Source organism: Labeo rohita, chromosome 19, assembly GCF_022985175.1.
Source record: "Labeo rohita strain BAU-BD-2019 chromosome 19, IGBB_LRoh.1.0, whole genome shotgun sequence".
NCBI classification, from domain to species: domain Eukaryota; kingdom Metazoa; phylum Chordata; class Actinopteri; order Cypriniformes; family Cyprinidae; genus Labeo; species Labeo rohita.
In genome coordinates, this window is record NC_066887.1 from 8,258,816 (window position 1) to 8,280,295 (window position 21,480).

Here is a 21,480-nt window from a genome sequence, read left to right on the forward strand (position 1 = left end):
TGCCATCCTATCGTGCAAAGTCACATGACTTCTTTGATGCACAAGGAGGAATTTATGCAGCAAATGCATTTTCATCTCCCATTATTTACATTTACTCTCTTCCCACATCAAAAACCACTTTAAGTGAGCGTAAAAACTTCTTTGCAAATTAAGGGATTTATTTTTTTCTCGAAATTTTAATTTCAATAACTTGTTTCTGATGCAATATTTTAAAATGCACATAAAAACAGCTTTTGACTCATTGGATGGAAACAATGCTTTATTTTATTTTATAAACTGACACTGGTAGGATAAAATATAAGACCTCTTACATGCCGTTTGGATTGTTAAAATCACCAGAAATGTGCAAATATCTTATGCAACATACCAATTTTTCGCATAAGATAAAATTGCAATGAAAAAAAATTGTCACTACATGATAAACTGGCACTAAATATAGCTAAGAAAAGTAGGAGAAGCCACTGAATATAATTTTATATTCAAACAGACGAAACAATAACTACGTTTATTGTTGGTTAATCAAGTTATGCTGGTTAATCAAGTTTTTCCCCCAAAATATTCAATTCAATCACTTGTTTCTGATGCGATGGTTCAAAATGCGCATAAAAACAGTGATGGAAATGATGATTTACTTGCAAATGTTTTATGCAATATACCAATTTGGTGCATAAGTTAAATTCGCAACTTTGAATAGAAAGTCTTTTTTGATGCATATGGAGGAATTTATTCGCTAAATGATTATTCACATTAATTTTTTCGCATAAGTCAAAAAACACCTCAATTGAGCATAAAAATGTTTTTGGGAATTAAAACATCAGAGCAGGAATAATTTAGTCTTTTATGCATCTTTACACTGAATTTTGAGCAGGCACAAAAAATTTGTGCATTTGCTGTGCAACTTAATGCACATCCATCAACTTAATTCATCACGGCATCTGGTTTTTCCAGTATAGACAACCTTGTTTTAGTATAGTAAAGCGACTTAGTTTGTTTGCATAAATCTTGGCAGACTGAGCTGTTGTTATTTTGAAAACATCTTGGTTTGAGACTAGGTCCTTACCAAAAATCATCTCCAGATTCCACTCTGTTAAGGCTTAAAAGAGATCTATCAAACTAGCTCTTTTTAACAAGTCATAAAATGTGAAAGCACACTAGATACATTCTCAAGTAACTACTACTCATGTTCCTGGTCTGATGTGGCAATATGATCAACCAGTTAATCAATCATGCTAGAATGAGATCCAGTTCCAGTATAATTCACCCCTGCCCATTTCCCAGAAAAATGAATCAGATTAATGGCTAAAAAAACACAAAATGAGCATACAATTCATCTAATCAGTAACACACATCCTTTGGCTTTTCGAATGTTGCTGGTGGTTGTACAAGAACAGGAAATGAACATGGTATATCAACAACAGAGAGCCATGAGACAGGAAGTCAACAGGACACACGAGGAGTGAGAAAGGAAATCTGGAGCAACAGAGACGTCAAAGGTGTCACAATGGCGCCTGGATAAGTGCTGATGTTGGGTTTGGATAAATGATCTCTGGAAGGATGCCGCAAGATAGGATTTCAGCTTTAACAACCAACAAGACACAAAAACACGTTTACAAACTTTGAAATGAGTGGCTTTAAAAGAAAAAATGACAGATTTTTCCTAAAAGGATGTTTATATGGTCAAAAAAGACAGAAAAAAACAGTATATATTGTCAAATATCAAAATAGTCTGTTTTATTCTCAATGTATTAAAGTTATAAACATGTCAGGCAGTGGTTTCACACTTCTTCATACTGCATATGCATTAATATCAGATCTTCTCTTCCAAACATTTAGATACAGTACATTTAATTCAAATGTTTCCTCTGGCCTACTGAAATCCATTCATTTCATCCGTAAGAACATATAAAGCGATTTCTATGACCACTGGTTTTGCAACAAACCTACAACATCTTTAAAAAGCAATGAGAGCTCTCCCGTTCCAGGAAGAGCAGTTAAAACAAAAACAGGTTCAAGTACAGTACTTCAACAGAATGGCACAGAAGAGATGCTGTCCAGAGTTTTGGTATGCAAGTTACACAAGCCTTGAATAATTTCTGGCAACAAGCTTGAACTTCATTGATTCAACGGTGCTACATAAAAAGTCAAATGAACGAGTCTGCGCATTTATATGAATGCATCGATCAAATTAGACAACAATTATACACAATCTTCATTTAGAATGATGTCAGGGACTCATAGAACTTTGTTTTAAAAGGGGTTTTAACACTCAGGTTGGTTTTGTAAAAGGCTGAATCTCACTTGTCAAGAACACATTTTTAAGCAAAAAAAAAAATGTATTAAAATTAAGCAAATAATAATAAAACTTATTCATTATATATAATATAATTACAATAATAATATATATTAATTATACAGTAATTCCTATTAGAATTAAAATCATCTCAGAATAATGGAAAAAAAGATCATTTAGGGAAAAAAATGAGTTTGCATTGAATATAATGTCAAAAAGATAAAATGGTTGTTTTTTTCTGCATATATGCAAATATAATTTCCTCTTTTAATTTTGAAGTAAAATGTGAGTTTTCATGAGATTCACCCAACTGACACTGGTAGGATAAAATATAAGACTCTTATATGCCGTTTGGATTGCTAAAATCACCAGAAATGTTCAAATAAGCAAAAAAGAAGAAACAATCAGATCATTTTTCTCCATATCAGAATGAGCAATTCTGCATAGGAGCTGTTTGCAGCGTAACTATTTTCTCTGAGGGAAGATTGTTGCATGATTGCTGCGCAAATGCGATGCACCGACTTTTGTGCTGTTCCCAGCATTCCTGGGTGTTCCTCCATAACAAAACAGCAGTTATTGTATACTCACACCTTAGCGTTAACCTTTCCTCAAACTTTCACACCCTGCCTCTGTTTTCTTTGGTTTGAGAGGGCGTTTCTCTCCTCCTGTACTTGTAATAATAGTTGTGAGTTTTCTCTTTCTGGTCTTTTGTGGTCTTCAGCTCATCCTCCTCAGCTCCAGCTGGTGTCGTATTTAGTCCAACCCTCAGGGGGAGCGAGATAAATTCGTCGTCCGCGGGAAATAAAGCTGACTATGCCCCTGTAACCAGCACGGGGAACCCCTGACTTCAAGTCGTCCATAACTCCCAAGTTGCGGGCCAGCACTTTGAAGCTGTCTCTGCTGGAGTACTGAACTCGAAACGGCCCGGAGCCTTTCAGGCTTCCACCTTGCTGTAGTTCCTCCACCTTCACCAAGGGTGCGCTATACACTTCCTTTTCAAATGTTTCGTCGTACTTCTCCCTGACCAAGTAGGACAAGTCCAGTTTAGTGAAAGGCACGAATTCAGTGTTGAGTTTTATGTAGCGCAGATACTGGTCGAAAAATTGACCCAAACTGACGCCTTTCCGGCCAAACGTCATAGTCCTCGAGATCTCGGGACGAATGCACGAGCGGTCCTTCCGCTGCTCTGGGTGCCGCATCCAGTCATCCCAGAATGCCTTGGGCCACTTGGGCTCCAACTCTGCCCAGACTTCCTTCAAAAGCATCCATCCGAGGCCGGGAAAGAAATCTGTCCGGTAAAGGAGGTCAGCCTTGCCTGGGTCAACTAACCCATCCCGCCCATTATCGTTCCAGGCTGAAATGCACCACAGAGTCGGATCCGACCGCAAGATGGGGTAGAGTGCACGGAAATACTCAAAGAAGTCGGGGGCCACCTACGAGATGAAACAAAATCAGTTTAAAGACATAAAGAAGAAATGATGATAAACCAGAAACTGGACAGAAATGGCGGTCTAGATGTGTTCAAAGATCGTTAGATGAACATTTAAAACAGCTGGCTGTTTTATAAAAATGTACAAAAAAAAAAAAAAAATGTGTGTTTGAGCCTTAGGGAATCTCTGTGGTGCTCAACTGTGCTCCTTAGTAGAGCTTAACCAATATCATGATCACAGTTAATCCACTGATCACTTAAATGTGCTAATCTGAGGGAGCAAACCTGGATTACATTGGTCAACAGAAAAACAATAAACCAAACTGCCAATACAGACAACATTATTTTCACAATTACTTTTAAATGTCAGCCTTAAAATGTATAAAACACCGGCCATCCAGGACTGAGGTTGGAGGCCCCTGACTACACGACTGAAATAGTCAGAAAATCTAAATAAATCTCCTATGACAACTTGCAGTGATACATATCATCGGCTGAGAAACGAACACAAAAGGTAGCTAAATGACATTATCACTGTTTTCCATGTTTGTGGTGTAAATATTTCTACATGGCTTTTTAAAAATGCTGCGTAGCCTGTTTTGTATGTGTTTGGCCAATCAGCATACACTTTTGTCACGTAGTATAGAACTGTTTTAGACTCTACTCTGAAGAAGGAGCTAATTTAGTTCCCCAAATGGAGTTCCTAAAACTAAATATGTTCCTAGTTCCTGTGGTGTGAACACGCCAATAATCAGGAGCTTCCGCCAATTGTTTGAGGAACTATGAAAAAGTTCCTCAGGTGTAAAAGCCTCTTATACTAAATAGACTAGAGAGACCAAGGATGCTCAAACTCGGTTCTGGAGGGCCACTGCCTTGCAGTGTTTAGCTCCAACTTGCCTCAACACACCTGCCTGGAAGTGTCCGAAATGCCTAGTAAGACCTTAATTAGCTGGTTCAGGTGTGTTTAATTGGGATTGGTGTTAAACTACAAACAGTGGCCCTCCAGGAGCAGGATTGGGCACCTCTGAGATAGATTAATGCAGGGGTCTCCACACTTGGTCTTGGAGGGCGGGTGTCCCACAGAGTTCAGCTCCAACCTGTTAAATAGGGCTGTGCAAATAATCGGATGCGATTATCATGCGCATCTCGTCAGTAATGCCAGTTTTGTGATTAGTCGTAAATCTCCATCATGCACTGTCAGATGGAGCGGCATTTACTACACAAAGCCGTAGTTCACTGACAAGCTATGCAATATCACATTCATTATTGGAGATGTATCGCCTCCAAAAATGAACACAATAATCAAGGTCTTACTAGGCATGTTAGAAACTTCCAGGCAGGTGTGCCAAGGCAAACTGGAGCTAAACTCTGCAGGACACTGCCCCTCCAGGACTGAGTTTAAAGACCCCTGGAATAATGAGCTTATTTATGATTATTCAAAATAGCTAGGGATGTCCAGTCCTATTCCTGGAGAACCTCTAATCTGCAGACTTAAGTTCAAACCGTGCGCCAACCCAGATGTGTGTAATTATACAGTGCTACTGAAGAGATTGATCAGGGTTGGAGGTGAACTTTGCAGTACAGTAGATCTCCAGGAACAGGACATGGACACCCCTGATTTGTAAAGTTTTAGAGCAGGGGTGTCCATGTCCTGTTCCTGGAGATCTACTGTACTGCAAAGTTCACCTCCAAAACTGATCAAACACACATGAACCAGCTAATTAATCTCTTCAGTAGCACTGTATAATTACAGACATCTAAGTTGGCGCAGGGTTTGAACTGAAGTCTGCAGTCCTGCTCCTGGAGGGCCGGTGTCCTGCAGAGTGTGTTGATGCAAGTTAGAGTTAAACTCTGCAGGACACTGGCCCTTCTGGACAGAGTTTGGAGACCCATTGACTAACGAGCTTATGATTATTCAGAATGCCCAGGGATGTCCAATCCTGTTCCTGGAGATCTACCTAGCTGTAGATTTAGTTCCAGCCCTGCGCCAACCCAGATGTCTGTAATTATCAAGTACTACTGAAGAGATTGATCAGAGTTGGAGCTGAAGTTTCTGGTAGATCTCCAGGAACAGGACTGGGCACCCCTGATCCAGAATGTTTTATAAGGGTGTGCAATCCTGTTCCTAGAGGTTCACTGTCCTGCAGTTTTTATCTTAAACCAGTCGTGGCCTAATGGTTAGAGAGTCAGACTTGCAAACCAAAGGTCGTGGGTTTGAGTCTCAGTACCGGCATGGATTGTAGGTGGGGGAAGTGAATGTACAGCACTCTCTTCCACCTTCTGCACCGAACCCCCAGTTGCCCATAACTGCACATATTAGTTGCCCACTGCTCGGGGTCAGTTCACGTACAAATATATATACATTTGTCCGCCAAATCAATGTCATGTGGTGCAAAACATACAAACCTGGTGCACCCAGCATCCAGAATAAAAAAACAAAAAAGGAAATGCTGTCACAGAAAGGACCCCTGTTGAGTCTTAAAATATCAGATAATTTAACCTTTTAAAACGTCATGTGGCATGATATTTATTATATGAATTCAGGATATGTGTAAGAAAAAATACCTGAAAAATATTCAAAAACCTTTTGAAAATATCTAATGTGTACACTTACATGTATTCAGAGTATAAGGAACATAGATACTACTTTTTAACTTGATGGTTACACCACAGTCATTCAGTTATTTTTTTTTTCTGAAAATGATAAAAGTTTTGAAACCATTTAAAACATCATGTAATCAAGGAGTAATAACTTGTTTTAAATTAGATTTTGAAAAGATTTGTCCATGAGGTGTTCATGAACACTGTTACTTGTCAATGACTCAGACATCTAAAAGTAACAATTTCCCCTTGAGTAGAGAGGTTTGTTTAAGCAAAAAAAAAAATGTAAATCACCCTTAAAGCACCGCAACGACAGGTTTCAAATCCATCACAGAACAAAGTAATGAGTATGCAAAAACCTTGTTTGCCTGAATAGCAAAGTTAAACAAGGACCTTGATCCTATCCTTTAGAGAACTCACGACAACAAGACTGAAGCTTTACCGCGGTCCTATTAATGGGTTTTTTGGTGCATATTATACTTTGTAATCAGTTCACCTGTGAAAATTTCAAAGGAAAGGGTTCAGAAATGTGCAAATGAAAATATTCCCTCTGAGCGAGAGACAAGCTCTTATCAAAATTCCTCTCTATGAATTATAAAAGAGGAAAATTGTGGAATCCTTTGAGATTTGCCACTCTTACTACATGGATCTGGTTAACCTATAATAATGATCAAATGCAGGACAAATATGACAACCAGTCATAAATGAAAACACATTCATGATCTTACCTCTAGGTCATCCTCCACAATGACCACTGTGGAGTAAGCAAAGACGTTGAACACTTGGTTTAGGGCCCAACGGTAGTGCCTGGCGATCTTGTAGTAACCCTGGAACTTCCTGTGGTCGGGTCGCACTGGAATATCCGCGAGATCAGGTTGGCTAATGTGGGTTATCTGACTGCCATAGGAGCCAATCACCCTTGCCGTATCTGCGTGGCCACAGTCCTGGCTGACAATGATTGGGTAAAGCTCAGCAGAAGGACGGTACTGTATCAGTTTATCCAAACTTCTCTTTACTGTTACTCTATCACAGGCAATGACGAGAATTGGGATAATGATTTGAGGGCTTGGCTTAGTACGGCCTACTTCATTTTCCGCCATTTTCTTGTCCTCTTGTTCCGGTTCCTGCTCCTTCATGACCAGCTGAGGTGGCGTAACCATTAGAACTTCATGTTTTCCTGTAACAGTTTTTGTATCATCAACAATTTTAAGATTTAGAGGTACTACAGGAATCTGCTGAGGTTTTTTAGGCTCCTCGACATTCCTTAAATCTTTTGTGTCCTCAGAATCCCTCTTTCCCAGTTCTTTCCTCTGTTCCCATAGTTCCCTGTGACTCTGTATCTGTTTGAGAAGCTTCTTCTGAGTTTCCAGTTCTGATTCTACTTCTTCGGCCAATCTGATCACTTCGCCGGCCAATCCGTTAGCGCCGCTCACTTTTGTTTTTCTGCCACCCCACTCCTCTCCGGCCCCTGGTTCAGCTCCGCCTCCCTCACCAAGTCGGCCAATGGGAGGCCTCCCCCATAAGAAAAGGAGGAGCAATGCGTTCCAAGCTACAAATAGAAAAGCTCCACACAAAATAAGAGATCCTTTCTTGCGAACCATGGCCCAGTGACACCACAGGAGGGACCGCAGTGAGGAAAATGCTAGAAATAGAGAAAAGGAAGACATTAATTTAGAGATAAATAAATCTCAGATAAGAACGAGGTTGAGAACAGACAGGTTTAAATCTAATCTAAATATGCTATTTAAATGTTAAAAAATGTCTGCCTCATGATGCACGTCTTTTTGCTAGGAAATTACTAATGTTGATAAAGTAATGGCAGGAATCATTTAAAGGGATAGTTCACCCAATAATGAAAATTCTTTTATTAATTACTCTCACTCATGTCGTTCCAAACCTGTAAGACCTTCGTTCATCTTCAGAACACAAATTAAGATATTTTGATGAAATCCGAGAGCTTTCTGTCCCTGCATAGACAGCAACGCAACTGACACGTTCAAGGCCCAGAAAGGTAGTAAGGACATTGTTAGAATAGTCCATGTGACGTCAGTGGTTTAACCACAATGTTACAAGTATCCTTTTTGCGCGCAAACAAAACAAAATGAAAACAACGACTATTCAACGATTTCTTCTCTTCCATGTCAGTCTTCAATGTGCTTTCAATGAATGAATGAATGAAAGTCCTATGGGTTTGGAACAAAATGAGGGTGAGTAATCAATGACAGAATTTTCATTTTTGGGTGAACTATCAGTTTACCATTGTACACATTTATAGAAAAAAACATGTTGAAAATTTGTATATCAAATGGGATGAAGCAGGTAAATTAATTAAAATTGAAAACTTACTAAATATTTACTGACACATTATTTTTTACATTATTAAAATCTCACTTCACAATAATAACATTCTTGTCTTCATATTTTCATTTGAATGACATTATTATTAAGTGTGTAATATATATTCAGATTATTTATTTATGACCAGGTTTTATCCTTTGTTGGCACCTTTTTGACTGCCAAATTTATGAATATTAAAAGGTTTGAATTAATAAATATTAGCACTGTCAACGATTAATCACTTTTAAAAGAAGTTTTTGTTCACATAATATGTGTGTTTGTATACTGCACACGTAGTATATATTTTAAAAACATTTACATGTATATATTTATTAGTGGTGTCAATTGATTAAAAAAAAATAACTGCGATTAATTCCATCTGACATTAAAGTTTTTAATTATACTTTTATATTGCAATAAGTTCACATTCAATCTTCAAATTAATGTAGAAGCAACATAAAGAATATATATTTTTCATATTTGTTTAATGCCATCTTTTTTATAACTGAAGACAAGTATCACTGATACCAACTGAAGTTTCTATGATTTCTCCCCTTTTATTTAACCATTGATTCTAGCCATTCAACATTACAGAATAATTGAGAGCCATCACTTTTAACATTTTTTTTAAACATTTATTTTGTTTACTTAAAAAAAAAATAACTTCTAATTATGTGAACTTAAAAATATCTTCACATAAACCCATTATAATAAATGCCAAATAGGCCTAGCTACCTGTGCCTTTCAGCAAGAAAATATAAATATTTTTAATGCATTAAAACAAAAATACAACATATATTTCTTAAATATATACATGCATGTATGTATTTATATATACATAATAAATACACACAATACACACACATATTTTGTAAACAAAAACTTTTATTTCGGATGTGATTAATCTTTTTTTCCTAAATGTATTTCTTTCAAATTATATTATTAACAATAATTATTAAATTATAATTATATTCTTATATATCAAATGTTATTTTTTCTTACTATTACCCCAGATGAAAAAGTGCACTAAAATACACTTATTTCAGTACATTTAGTACACTTCCATAATGTATTTAAAGAGCTCTATTTTCACACACTAATTTTGTACTTAATATACTAAAAATTAATCTTAAGAACATCTGTGTACTCAACTGTGCTATTTTGAGACACCATGAATATGAACTATGTGCTTTTAACATACTACCTCTGCATTAAAAATGTACTTGTAGTACACTTGAACCATCATTCATACACTTAAATATTATCATCACACAGAAAATAAACATATGAATTATTTAAAATATTAGAATAATAAATATAAAAGGTATTTATAATGCATTGCCAGTGTTTTTATACATTAATTTTTTTTAACAACATATTTATTACTTTTTTTTTTCAGTTTGCATATCACAACATATTCCACAATGAGCAATAATCATGTAAACACAGCAAACATTTTACACCCCATTCTCCCTCCCATCAGCCTATTCCCTAAATAAAAAATAAATTAATTAACTAATTAAAAAAAAAAAAAAAAAAAAAAAAAAAATGGATGCTTAAATCAGGTAAAGAGAGTCTCCCAAGTCTATGTATAGACCATGATACTACCCTGCTCCCTTAGAGCTTGTTCTTATTGTAGCAGGCTATCAACATTTGCATTGTGCTTTATGAAGTTATTAAAAGGTCTACAGACATCTTTTTGACAATATATGTGATCTTTTCCGTTGACGTATTTGATGCCATTTCTTTAATCCATTAATAAATAATTTTAAATGTACTGCAACTATGTTAATATTCCCTTTATATGATATACTTAACTACTTTAAATAGTACAATCAAGTACACTATTAGTATATCTTAGGTAGCACTTTCTTCAACATTAAAATGCTTATGCTAATAGTATACTTGTTAAATGGTGAATTTCAGTACACATTTAACCTGTATCTTGGCCACCAAAAAAAGTTTAACAACTATGTTTTACTTGTATTTTTCATGAAAATCCATTAAAATAGTGTGTAAAACGTTCATAGCACATTTTTAAGTTAAGCACATATAAAACACTTCTGTATATTTTGTGTACTATATCTGACTACACCAAAAATCTATTTGAGTTAGTGTTAATTAGTGCATTTATATTAAAGGAGAAGTCCACTTCCAGAACAACAGTTTACAAACAATGTACTCACCCCCTTGTCATCCACAATGTTCATGTCTTTCTTTCATAAGTCGAAAAGAAATCGTGTTTTTGAGGAAAACATTGCAGCATTTTTCTTCATATAATGGACTGATATGGTGCCCCGATTTTGAACTTCCAAAATTCAGTTTAAATGTGGCTTCAAACAATCCCAAATGCGATTGTAAATGATCCCAGCTGAGAAACAAGGGTCTTATCTAGCAATACAGTTATTTTAATAAAAATAACACAATTTATATACTTTTTTTAATGTCAGTTTTTGTTCCGGTTCGTGACAGTTAGGGTATGTCAAAAAACTACCATCTCATGTTCTCCCGCAACTTTGAAGTCGTCCTATATCGCTGTTTTACCTTTTTTGTTAAGGGTGTTTGCATGTTCACTTTGCAAAAACTGGGTAGGAACTTCTACAGCGATGTAGGATGATTCTGAAATGATTTTTTAAGTTGAGGGACAAAATACAAGTTTTTCGACATACCCTAACTGTCTTGAGCCAGAATACACAGAGTTCAGGGAGAGAAAGGCAAGAAGAGCGTTTGAGATTAAAAAGTATTTAAATTGTATTTTTTAATGAAAATAAGCGATCGTTTCGCTAGATACGACCCTTCTTCCTCGGCTTGGATCGTTTACAACCGCATTTGGGATTGTTTGAAGCCGCATTTAAACTGCATTTTGGAAGTTCAAAATCGGGGCACCATATCAGTCCATTATATGGAGAAAAATCCTGAAATGTTTTCTTCAAAAAACATAATTTCTTCATGACTGAAAAAAAGAAAGACATTATACGTGAATCTTTGTTTTGGAAGTGGACTTCTCCTTAAGGTATACTAAAGTACCACAGTTGGGAAAATGTACTATTACTATGTAAAAGTCTCTTAAAAATTAAATATTTTTTAAAGAATTCAAAGCACACTTTTAAGACATACACTAATAGATCTCTGTATTTTTGCGGTAGTATACTTTTTTCAATTCACTGAAAAAAACAGTTGAAGTATTAGTGGTATTAGTATACTTTTAGAATACTCAAGTGCACTAAAGTACTACTTAAGTAGAAATATACTTTTAATTAGTGTATTTACAGTGAGTGTATAACATTTAACTTTTTATTTAGCACAAAAAAAATGTACTTGCTTGCATTTAAGTATACTTTATTTCTACTTTGGACTTCATATGTCAGGATTTGCAGTGTCAGTTAACCCTGTCTAAGGTCGATTAACAATGTAATACACACAACAATAGATGTAACGTATAAGCAAGCATTTCTGTCACTTGAACAGAAGTCGAGAGTTTGTCTTAAAAACTGCTGACTGCAGTTATGATGAATCATCCATTGCAGGCAGTTACCCACAAGTCACCCACAATCTCTTGTGACGGCTCCAACTACATTTATCACTGCACGTCTTGTCTTTACATTCACATCTCGTCTGTGGTTTGGATGGGAAATACTAGGCTACGTAAAGACGTTTATCGCAGCATGATTGCCCATAAATCTTTTATTCTCCGACGGCCTCGCCTATATTTCATCTGTACTACAGCTGCCTTCATCTCGAACACAAATTAGAGTATTTCATTCACCCCACTCCATAGGAGGGCTGTAGGAAGTACAAACTTCCCAGCATGCTTTGAAAACTATGCAAACCCAGCTCTTGGCAGGCTGAGGGCACTCCAGAGTAATTAAAACTGACAGTTTGATCAGACCGCCGTGCGCCATCATCGCAAAAGAGTACTCTGTAATTACAGTGACAGTCAATGGTGATTTTTTTAACAGTCTGAACCGACAATCACAGCTAAGATATCAGCTCTGGACCCCAATTAGCTTATGCGTTTCATGACCCCATGTATCTTTGGACAGCAGGGGCGGGCTACTAACAAGAGCTAGCCTATTTTTTCTAAATGGGCCAGACCAACATTTGTATACCAGACAGGAATTTCCTTCTAAATGAGGCCTACAATTCCCGAGAGTGAAATTCAGAAAGATTCAGTCTCGTGATGTCAGTTTTACTGTAGTGCCAAGTGTGGTTTTATGTTACCATGTGGCGTGGCCAACGAACAGAAGTCTGTCACTGACAAAAGAAGAGCCTCTGTGCGCTGACAGTCCAGCAGAACTGAACATCCATCCAGCCTAAAACAGAAACGTGGCATTGCCCAGCGGTTCCTGTGCGGATTTACGAGGTCATAAATATTCTTTGAGTAAGCACTTTTTCATTAGACACAAAACCCATGGCACTCGTGAAGGATGGTGAGAATTATGCACAAGAAAAACAACATTATCCAGGTGGACTCCAGCACATTGTGGTGTTTGTGCAAATGTTGTGTAACAGCAAACATCCCACGCTGCTACTGATGTTGAGAAAGACAGACGGACTGACAGTATTGATGGAAAATTCTAGCGCAAAGGTCACATGGAGTATAATAATTTAATTACTAACTGTAATTTCTACAAGCGGACAAGCGTTATGAGTTGTTTTTTTTTTTAACTGGCCAGTATTCATGCCAGTATGTAAAAAAAGCAGAACGGCTGTTCAAAAGTTTGGGGGTTGGAATAATTTTTGGTAAAATGCTGAAGGAAATCTCTTATGCTCATCAAGGTTGCATTTATTTGATCAAAAATACAGTTAAAACTATAATATTTTGAAATATTATTTCAACTGTTTTCTAAATGAATATATGTTAAAACATAATTTAAGGATGTGGACGTGGACGTGACGTGAGGCCAAGTATGGTGATCCATACTCAGAATTTGTGCTCTGCATTTAACCCATCCAAGTGCGCACACACACACCGTGAACACAGACCCGGAGCAGTGGGCAGCCATATCGCTATCGCGATAGGCGCCCGGGGAGCAGTTGGGGGATCGATGCCTTGCTCAAGGGACTCACCTCAGTCGTGGTATTGAGGGTGGAAAGAGCGCTGGTTATTCACTCCCTCCACCTTCAATCCCTGCCAGACCTGGGACTCGAACCTGCAACCTTTCGGTTTCAAGCCCGACTCCATAACTATTAGGCCACGGCTGCCCCCATGGGGCATTTATTCCTTTGATGCAAAGCTGAATTTTCAGCATCATTACTCCAGTCTTCAGTGTCACATGATCCTTCAGAAATCATTCTAACATGCCAATTGCTCCTCAAGAAACATTTATGATTATTATCAAAAACGGTTGTGCTGCATAGTTTTTTTTTTTTTTGTAAACTGATACTTTTTTCAGGATTCTTTGATAAATAGAAAGTTTGACAGATGTCTGCAACAATGTCTTTACTGTCACTTTTAATCAATTTCATGCATCTTTGCTGAAAAAAGTACTATTTAACAAAAAATAAATAAATAAAAAAGAAAAAGTTAATGACCCCAAATTTTCTGAACGGTAGTGTACATGCACATAGATATAATAAAATGTTAAGATAGCATATTTTTTTTTTATATATATATTATACGTAACAACTTTACAATAAGGTGTCATTTGTTAACATTAGGTAACGTATTAACTAACATGAATGAACAATGAACAATACATTTATTACACTATTTATTTATCTTTGTTAATGGTAGTTAATAAAAATGCAGATGTTTATTGTTATAGTTCATGTTAGTTCACAGTGCATTAACTGATTTTAACATTGCATTAGTAAATTTTGAAATTAATATTAGTGCTTGGCAATGATTAACTGTGATTAGTTGCATCCAAAATAAAAGTTTTTGTTTATATAATATGTGTAAGACACACACATACAGAATATATTGAAGTGTTACCATATTACATTATATTACATTATATTACATTATATTATATTATATATTATTATAATATTATATTATATTATATTATATTATATTATATTATATTATATTATATTATATTATATTATATTATATTATGAAGTAACGCTAATAATGGAACTAACAAAAACAGATTTTTACTGTATTTTCATTTATCTGATATTAGTTTTAACACCCTGGTTTCTCTAAATTTAAGCATATTTAAACCAAACCTGGATGGACCCATGTGTAAAAGACCTGATTTTATGTTAACCTGGCTAAGCACGGTTATTAACCAAATGCAGATATCATCCAATTAATTGGCAACTAAATTCATGACATCATGGGGTAGGACTACACTCTTAAAAATAAAGGTGCTTCACGACGCCATAGAAGAACCTTTTTTGTCTAAATGGTTCCATAAAGAACCTTTAACATCTGAAGAACCTTCCTGTTTCACTAAAGGTTCTTTGTGGCAAAAGAAGGCTCTTCAGATTATAAAAAAGGTAAGAAAGAGATCTTTCTTTAAAGAACTTTTGACTGAATGGTTCTTTGTGGAACCAAAAATGGTTCTTCTACGGCATCGCTTGAAGAACCTTTTAAAGCACCTTTATTTTTAAGAGTGTAGCTTATTTTTTATATACTGCTGAACAGTGTTGGGCAGTAACTAGTTATTACACAAAAAAATGCTGTTTTTTTTTTTTTTACCCAAATGCTGGGTTCACCGCTGATTTGGTGCACTTCTTCAGCGAAATGTTATTTAATTTCTGAAGTCTTTACTGTGCTGTTAATTATATTATTTTACACAATGCAATATACAAGGACGAGATGTCACTTAGCTGCATCAGCAGCAGTCACTTTGCATTATGGAAACGCCTTTTGCCTTGCATATAACAAACTGATTTTATTCATTATAATACTGAACTCAGTACTGTTTGTTTATGGCCAGGTTATGGAGTCAGTCACGGCATCTTTCAGCTACAAGTGAAAAGCAAGGCGGCGGTCTGAAGTTCGCAGTTCCCCATCACCAGCTCAGATTTCAGCAACACACCGGCACTAGAATTAGCACTATTTCTGTGAAAAGTGATTACAGAGAATGATTAAATATGCTTAAATTAAAATGCTACTTTTAAATGTTACATTTTTCATTTCTAAAATGCTTGTTAAACGAGTTTAAATGTGTGTAGTACTGTTAACTATGCTATATTCACCAAAATAAATTCAATTTGTCTTATACTTTTGTCAATGGGTGTCCTTGCTTAATAATGTTCATCTTTTGATTATTGCTGTTGCCTCTAGTAATACAGTGTGTTTTTATGAATTCCAGTCCATTATAAGCCAGCAATATAATAATTTATAAACAATACTTGACTTAAATAAAACAACCCAGCATGTTTGGTAAAAACATTTAACCTACCAGCTGGGTCAAAATAACCCAACATGTTTTCTGTCCAATATTTACCCAAAACTGGGTTGCCAAATAACCCAAGTTGGGTTGTTTTTAACCCAGCATTTTTTAGAGTGTAGTATTATAACTAATTTCTGATGCAATTTAAGCAATAATATTACAGTTACCATCTAAAAAATGGCTAGCTACTAGTTGCTTTTTGTCACAATTGCTAATGATTTGAAATTAAAAAATTCAGTCGTCCCTATCAATTTTCATAATCGTGGTGCATGTACACACGTGACTTCGCCAATGGCGCAAGCTAGCTTCACCGGAATATGGAGAAGCCCACATCATGTAGCAACAGGAAATGCAGTCATTAATTTAATTTTGTAGCGAGAATGGATGACAAGAACATCAAAGTTACACATACATTGTGTAGTGGTACTAAGCTGCAAAAATGATGCAATTACCAATTTTTTGGGTTTTAATGGAAAAGTAATGTAAATAGTAGTGGAACTAATTGCTGTTAGCCATGAGTAATAAGTAATAATATTACTTTTGAAAGGAGTAACTAGTAATATAATAAATTTTTAAGCAACTAGCCCAACACTGCTTCAGAATGGATAAAAACGACAGCTATAACACTGGCAGTAGCATGTAATTTCACTCTCTACTCTGAGCTAAACTAAAGTAACAAGGTTAAAAAAAGTAACCGTCTGCATCTGAAAGCACTGAAGCACAATCTTTCCACAGGAAATCTATTACTTAAAACGACCTGCTTTTCTGTCTCACACTAGTCAGAACTACTGTTCAGCTAGTAAAAAAAAACCCAACTTTACAATGACAAAGTCCATTCATTGTTTGTGTCAGACACAGAGCCGTACACAAAAGTCAATAGAGGGTCATAAGACTACTCGTCATGATGCAGATCACACATCTAACACTGAATCAACCTTAAACACGTTTCAGCGCTAAAGGGTTAAATGACACAAATGAAACAGCCAGAGAGTGTGACGATGTGTCAACGAACATCAAAAGGCCACCTAATAAAGTGCTTTGCACGGGAAAGGTGTCTGCTGTGCCGTTAATAACCTCAGTAATCTTCTGGCTGCAACCAGCTAACTAATCTCCACTTAACCTTGTTAGAGTACTCACTCACAAATCTACAATCAGCAGGACAGACGGAAACCATTTAGGCACCGAAGGGTTTGGAACTCATCTCATCATGCTTTTTTCTGAGGAATAAACAAGACACAAAAACACAAGCAGTTCCCAGTGTGCGCCTGAACACATGCTTCCAGCATAAGGTTTCATCAAAAACACCTGGAATCAAATGTGTCCACTAGACAAGACTTTTAAAACAAGATTGTACATGCAAAGATCTGTAAAGCTTAAAAAGAAAGAGCTGAATAGGCAATAGGATAAAACATTATATACACACAAAAAACCAAGAGACGCCCAAAGATCATGACGTTCCAAGAACACCACAAAGTGAAACAGGAAGCCCAAAAAGTTGCTTGTTTGGTACTAGTTCGTGTGGAGCAGTAAAGAGGTATTGTTAAGCATTACCTGGACACAGTGTAGACTATGTTTCCACGTCTCTTCCCCAACTATTCACAAGAAGCTGATCAGCAAGAAACAGATGAGCCAAAGGGGAGGGGAGGAGAAAGCAAAGGGGAGGGAAGTACTGTACCCATGCAAAGAGCCAACGCTGCCAGTTAACGCTCCAGAGTACTTTTAACGCCCTCCATTTCTCGCATTAACACGTGTGACACTCTGAGAGGTTCATTCAGTCCCTTGTAAAGACTGAGAGGCAGTTGTTTTACAGATCTTAACAAATGTAGGAACGCTTGTTTAGAAATGTTCGGTTGAAGTGAATGACATTTTCCAACAAAAATCCACTATGGGAACCATAATTATTGTTGTAGCTTTGCTACAGTTATGGGTACTGAAATAAAACGGTGGGAACCATGAAAATTACAGATTTCAGAAACTTCTTCAAGTGTTGCAGGAGATGACATTTTCATCATTTGTTATGATTATACACTAATATATAGTGTCAAAAATGATTGTTTCACATTGTAAATGAACCGTTTTACAAGAAAATGCTATTTCAGTCTTTCTACTTCACACTTTCATGTTTAGTTCAATGTGTTACTTGCTAATTGTTGTAATTATTAAACTTACTAGACGTTTCTGAGTGAAAGTTGTTTCTATGGCAATTTTTTTTTCAGTGTGCAGTCAGTGTTATTTTAGTTTATGCTATTATAGTATTAATTAACACTTTGAATTAACTTATTTTTATATTTTCAGTTTAATTTTACTTCAGGTTTGAGTAGTTCTGTTATGTGCATTTGTGTTAGTTTGTTTTCAATATTTCTTTTTAGCTTTTTATTTGTATTTTATTTGATATTTTTACACAGTTTTTTTTTATTTAGTTTTAATAATTTTTTAGTGCTTTAAATTACATCTATTTCAGTCGGTTAGCAAGTCAACATTTTGTTTTCGTTTACTTTTTTTTTAGGTTTTCCATTTAAGATTTCTATTTTACTTTCCAGCAATTTTTCAATTAACTAAGAAAATTTTGTAACAGTTTTAAATGTTATAAAACAATAAAAACGGTTCTGCTTCTTGAATTGGTGTTATGTTCATTACCAATACATTTTTTTAATTCACATTTTACATTATTGATAAAATTTACTACCAATTTCTGAGATAAAATTGTTTTTACATCAACCTTTAGTATTATTTTTATACTATTATCGTATTAATTAACCTTTTGAATTAGCTTTTATTCTTATATTTTCAGTTTTTATTTTAATTTTTGTTTAAATTTTAGTCATTCTGTTATGTGCATTTCTATTATTTTGTGTGGGTTTTTTTATATTTCTATTTAGCTTAATTTTTTAATTTATTTATTTATTAATTTACTTTTGTAATTTTAGTACTTCAACTTAAACCAGTTAATCAGCAGGTCAACATTTCTAATTTTTGTTCACATTTTTTAAGTTTGCCATCTACGATTTCTATTTTACTTTATTCCAGCATAATTTCAATTAACTAAAGTTTTACATTTTATAAAACAATAAAAACAGTTTTTTGTCTTTGAATTAGTGTGCTAAACATGCCTGTACATTTTACTGATAAAAATATATTTTATATTCATTACTAATGCATCTTGTATTTCACGTTACATTCCATTACATTTGCACACTGCATTATATATTACATTTTTATTCATTTTTAAATAATTATGTATAACATCGATAACTAAACACAAGAAACACAAAGAAAAACATGACCGATCCTTGTGTCTCTTATGAAAATTAACCACGGTTTTACTACAAATGAAACCAAAAAACCATGCTTAATATAGTTAGACCATGGTTACCACAAATTAACTGTGGTTTTGCTACACTAACCATAGTTTAACCATGATATCTGTAGTAAATCTACTGTTATATGAAAAAAAATAAAAATAAAACATGGTTACAATAAAACCACAGCTAATTTTCATAAGAGGCGTTTGTCTGTGGTGTAAAATATTGAGTTTGGTTATAGTGTAGGATGACGTGGCATCATGGTTTAACTAGTACTTGTTAGACCGGTGTGTGTGTGAGTCCCACAGCTTAAGTCTGTCATCACAAACACCAGCAGAAGGTCCAAAACACGCGGAACTGACCGGACATGATGTTAAAGGTTCGCGTTCCGTTCAACCGGACCGACTTTCCCCTTTTAATCCCCAGAAAGAGCTCATCCACTGCACTAGACCTGCCTGAAGCTACAACTCCTGCCAGGGTCACACTGACAAGATATATTCACAGAAGCGTTCTGGTTTTAATACAAACAGTTTAGCATTCACACTTACAACTGGGGTTAATGTAATAGTGGCTAACACTTCTACAAACCGCAAACCACGACCGCTTTCCCCCTCTCACCTTTCATCATCTCTGGACAGGATGGGGTTAAACAGCGAGATGGCCGTGACCGAAGAGATGCAGACCCGTCAGAATGAGAGCTTCACTTTTCACTCTTCTTCATCATCCTCATCATCATCGGTCGCCTTCACCCGGCGCTGCTGTCAATATTCGGCTCTCTCCATTCCTGCAGCTGTCGCCCATTTCCCTCTTTCCCCGTGTGTGTGTGCGCTCTGTCCCGCTCCGTGTTTCACATCCGGTACGGTCTGCAGCGATATCAGCTGGCGAGGTGAGGACGCGCGGTTCCGGGCGCTTGTTTTAACGGCTGTATTAGCAGTTATGTACTGATGGAGGGCTTCATTTGACGCCGCTACCGCTGTGTGTGTGTACAGGCAAAGCGACTCTCCACTTCCGGATTGACTCATTAAGTAGGACCCGCCCCCTTCGCGCTGCCCTCCCCTTCGCCATTTCCCTAGCAACAAGATGCCTTAGCAACCGTCGTGAGGCGGTGATGGACAGCTGAATGCTTGATATATCTGCAATAAATCCATACAGTGAATCACGACATTTTTTTTTTTTTTTGCATTGTAACGCTTCTTCCATCATTTCTAGTACTATGCACCCCAGTAAAAGCTTTCATACCTTTATTTCTGAAAGTGCAGTTTTTTCTCCCAATATAAATACGTAAGTATTATGTGGCTCAGTGACTTTTTTCTAAACAAAATTTAGTTTTAAAGCTCTTGGAGAACCACTAGTCGTGAAGCTGATCAGGTCTGTTCCCACATTTTCCACTTTTGGTTAAGAGCACTTGTTCACAGTCACTTCAGACATTTGCTTACATCTTTAAAGGAAAACGCCAGGTATTAAGACTTATAGCTTAATGTAACATAAATGATGTGTCTTACTGAAATATGTAGTAGAAAACCCATGAAAGATTTACGTTATTTAAAAAATCCACATCGTTTTATACATAATTTGCATTAAGGGGGGGCGCCATTATTTCGATGACGTCAAATGGTTGCACTCTGTGAGCTACTGGCCCTACCTGTTGCTATTTTTAGTGCAACACAACTCGGAAAATAAAATTCTGATAAGATGACCACAGCTAGGGGTGAACTTAGTTAAAGTGGGCCTTTTTTTTGTAAAATGTGTAATTTAGATACCTAGATGTTTTTTTTTTTCTTTATTGCTTTTGTTAACTTTAAGATGCAGCTATAATATATCAATTTAAACAGAGTGCATATAAAGTGTTATTTGCAAGATACACACCAGTAAATATTTCAATGACACGTACTCCAGTTTTAATTTCAGCATTTTAAAAATTTCAAAAATCTGAATATCAGAATATTCAGAAATCAGAACATTGAAGATGTGACAATAACAAAAGCAACAACAAATAGGCAAAAAATAATAAGACGAATGTTTAAAATGGTAACCGTATTTAAAAATGTTTTCTGTCTATGATCTCTAAACACTTTAGAGTATAAACTATTTAGGGCCCGAGCACCGATGGTGTGAGGACTCTTTTGGAATTGCTCAGTTTCTTCTTCTTCTCCAAAATGAATCGCATTT

General features: G+C 35.9%; 1 protein-coding gene across 2 annotated transcripts; it reads right to left on the reverse strand.

Moving 5' to 3' along the window:
• Window positions 1–1,704: 1,704 nt before the first annotated feature.
• mgat1b (alpha-1,3-mannosyl-glycoprotein 2-beta-N-acetylglucosaminyltransferase b) lies at window positions 1,705–20,331 on the reverse strand. 2 transcript variants are annotated; one of them, XM_051136979.1, is made up of 3 exons: window positions 19,930–20,331; window positions 7,049–7,962; window positions 1,705–3,723 (listed from the first exon to the last, which is right to left on the reverse strand). In XM_051136979.1, exons 1-3 carry the CDS (start codon window positions 19,937–19,939, stop codon window positions 3,022–3,024), a joined length of 1,626 nt encoding a protein of 541 aa, XP_050992936.1. In that variant the 5' UTR covers window positions 19,940–20,331; the 3' UTR covers window positions 1,705–3,021. The 2 variants fall into 2 exon arrangements, with proteins under 2 accessions (XP_050992936.1, XP_050992937.1); XM_051136980.1 differs by lacking the exon at window positions 19,930–20,331 and adding an exon at window positions 17,561–17,654.
• Window positions 20,332–21,480: the final 1,149 nt, after the last annotated feature.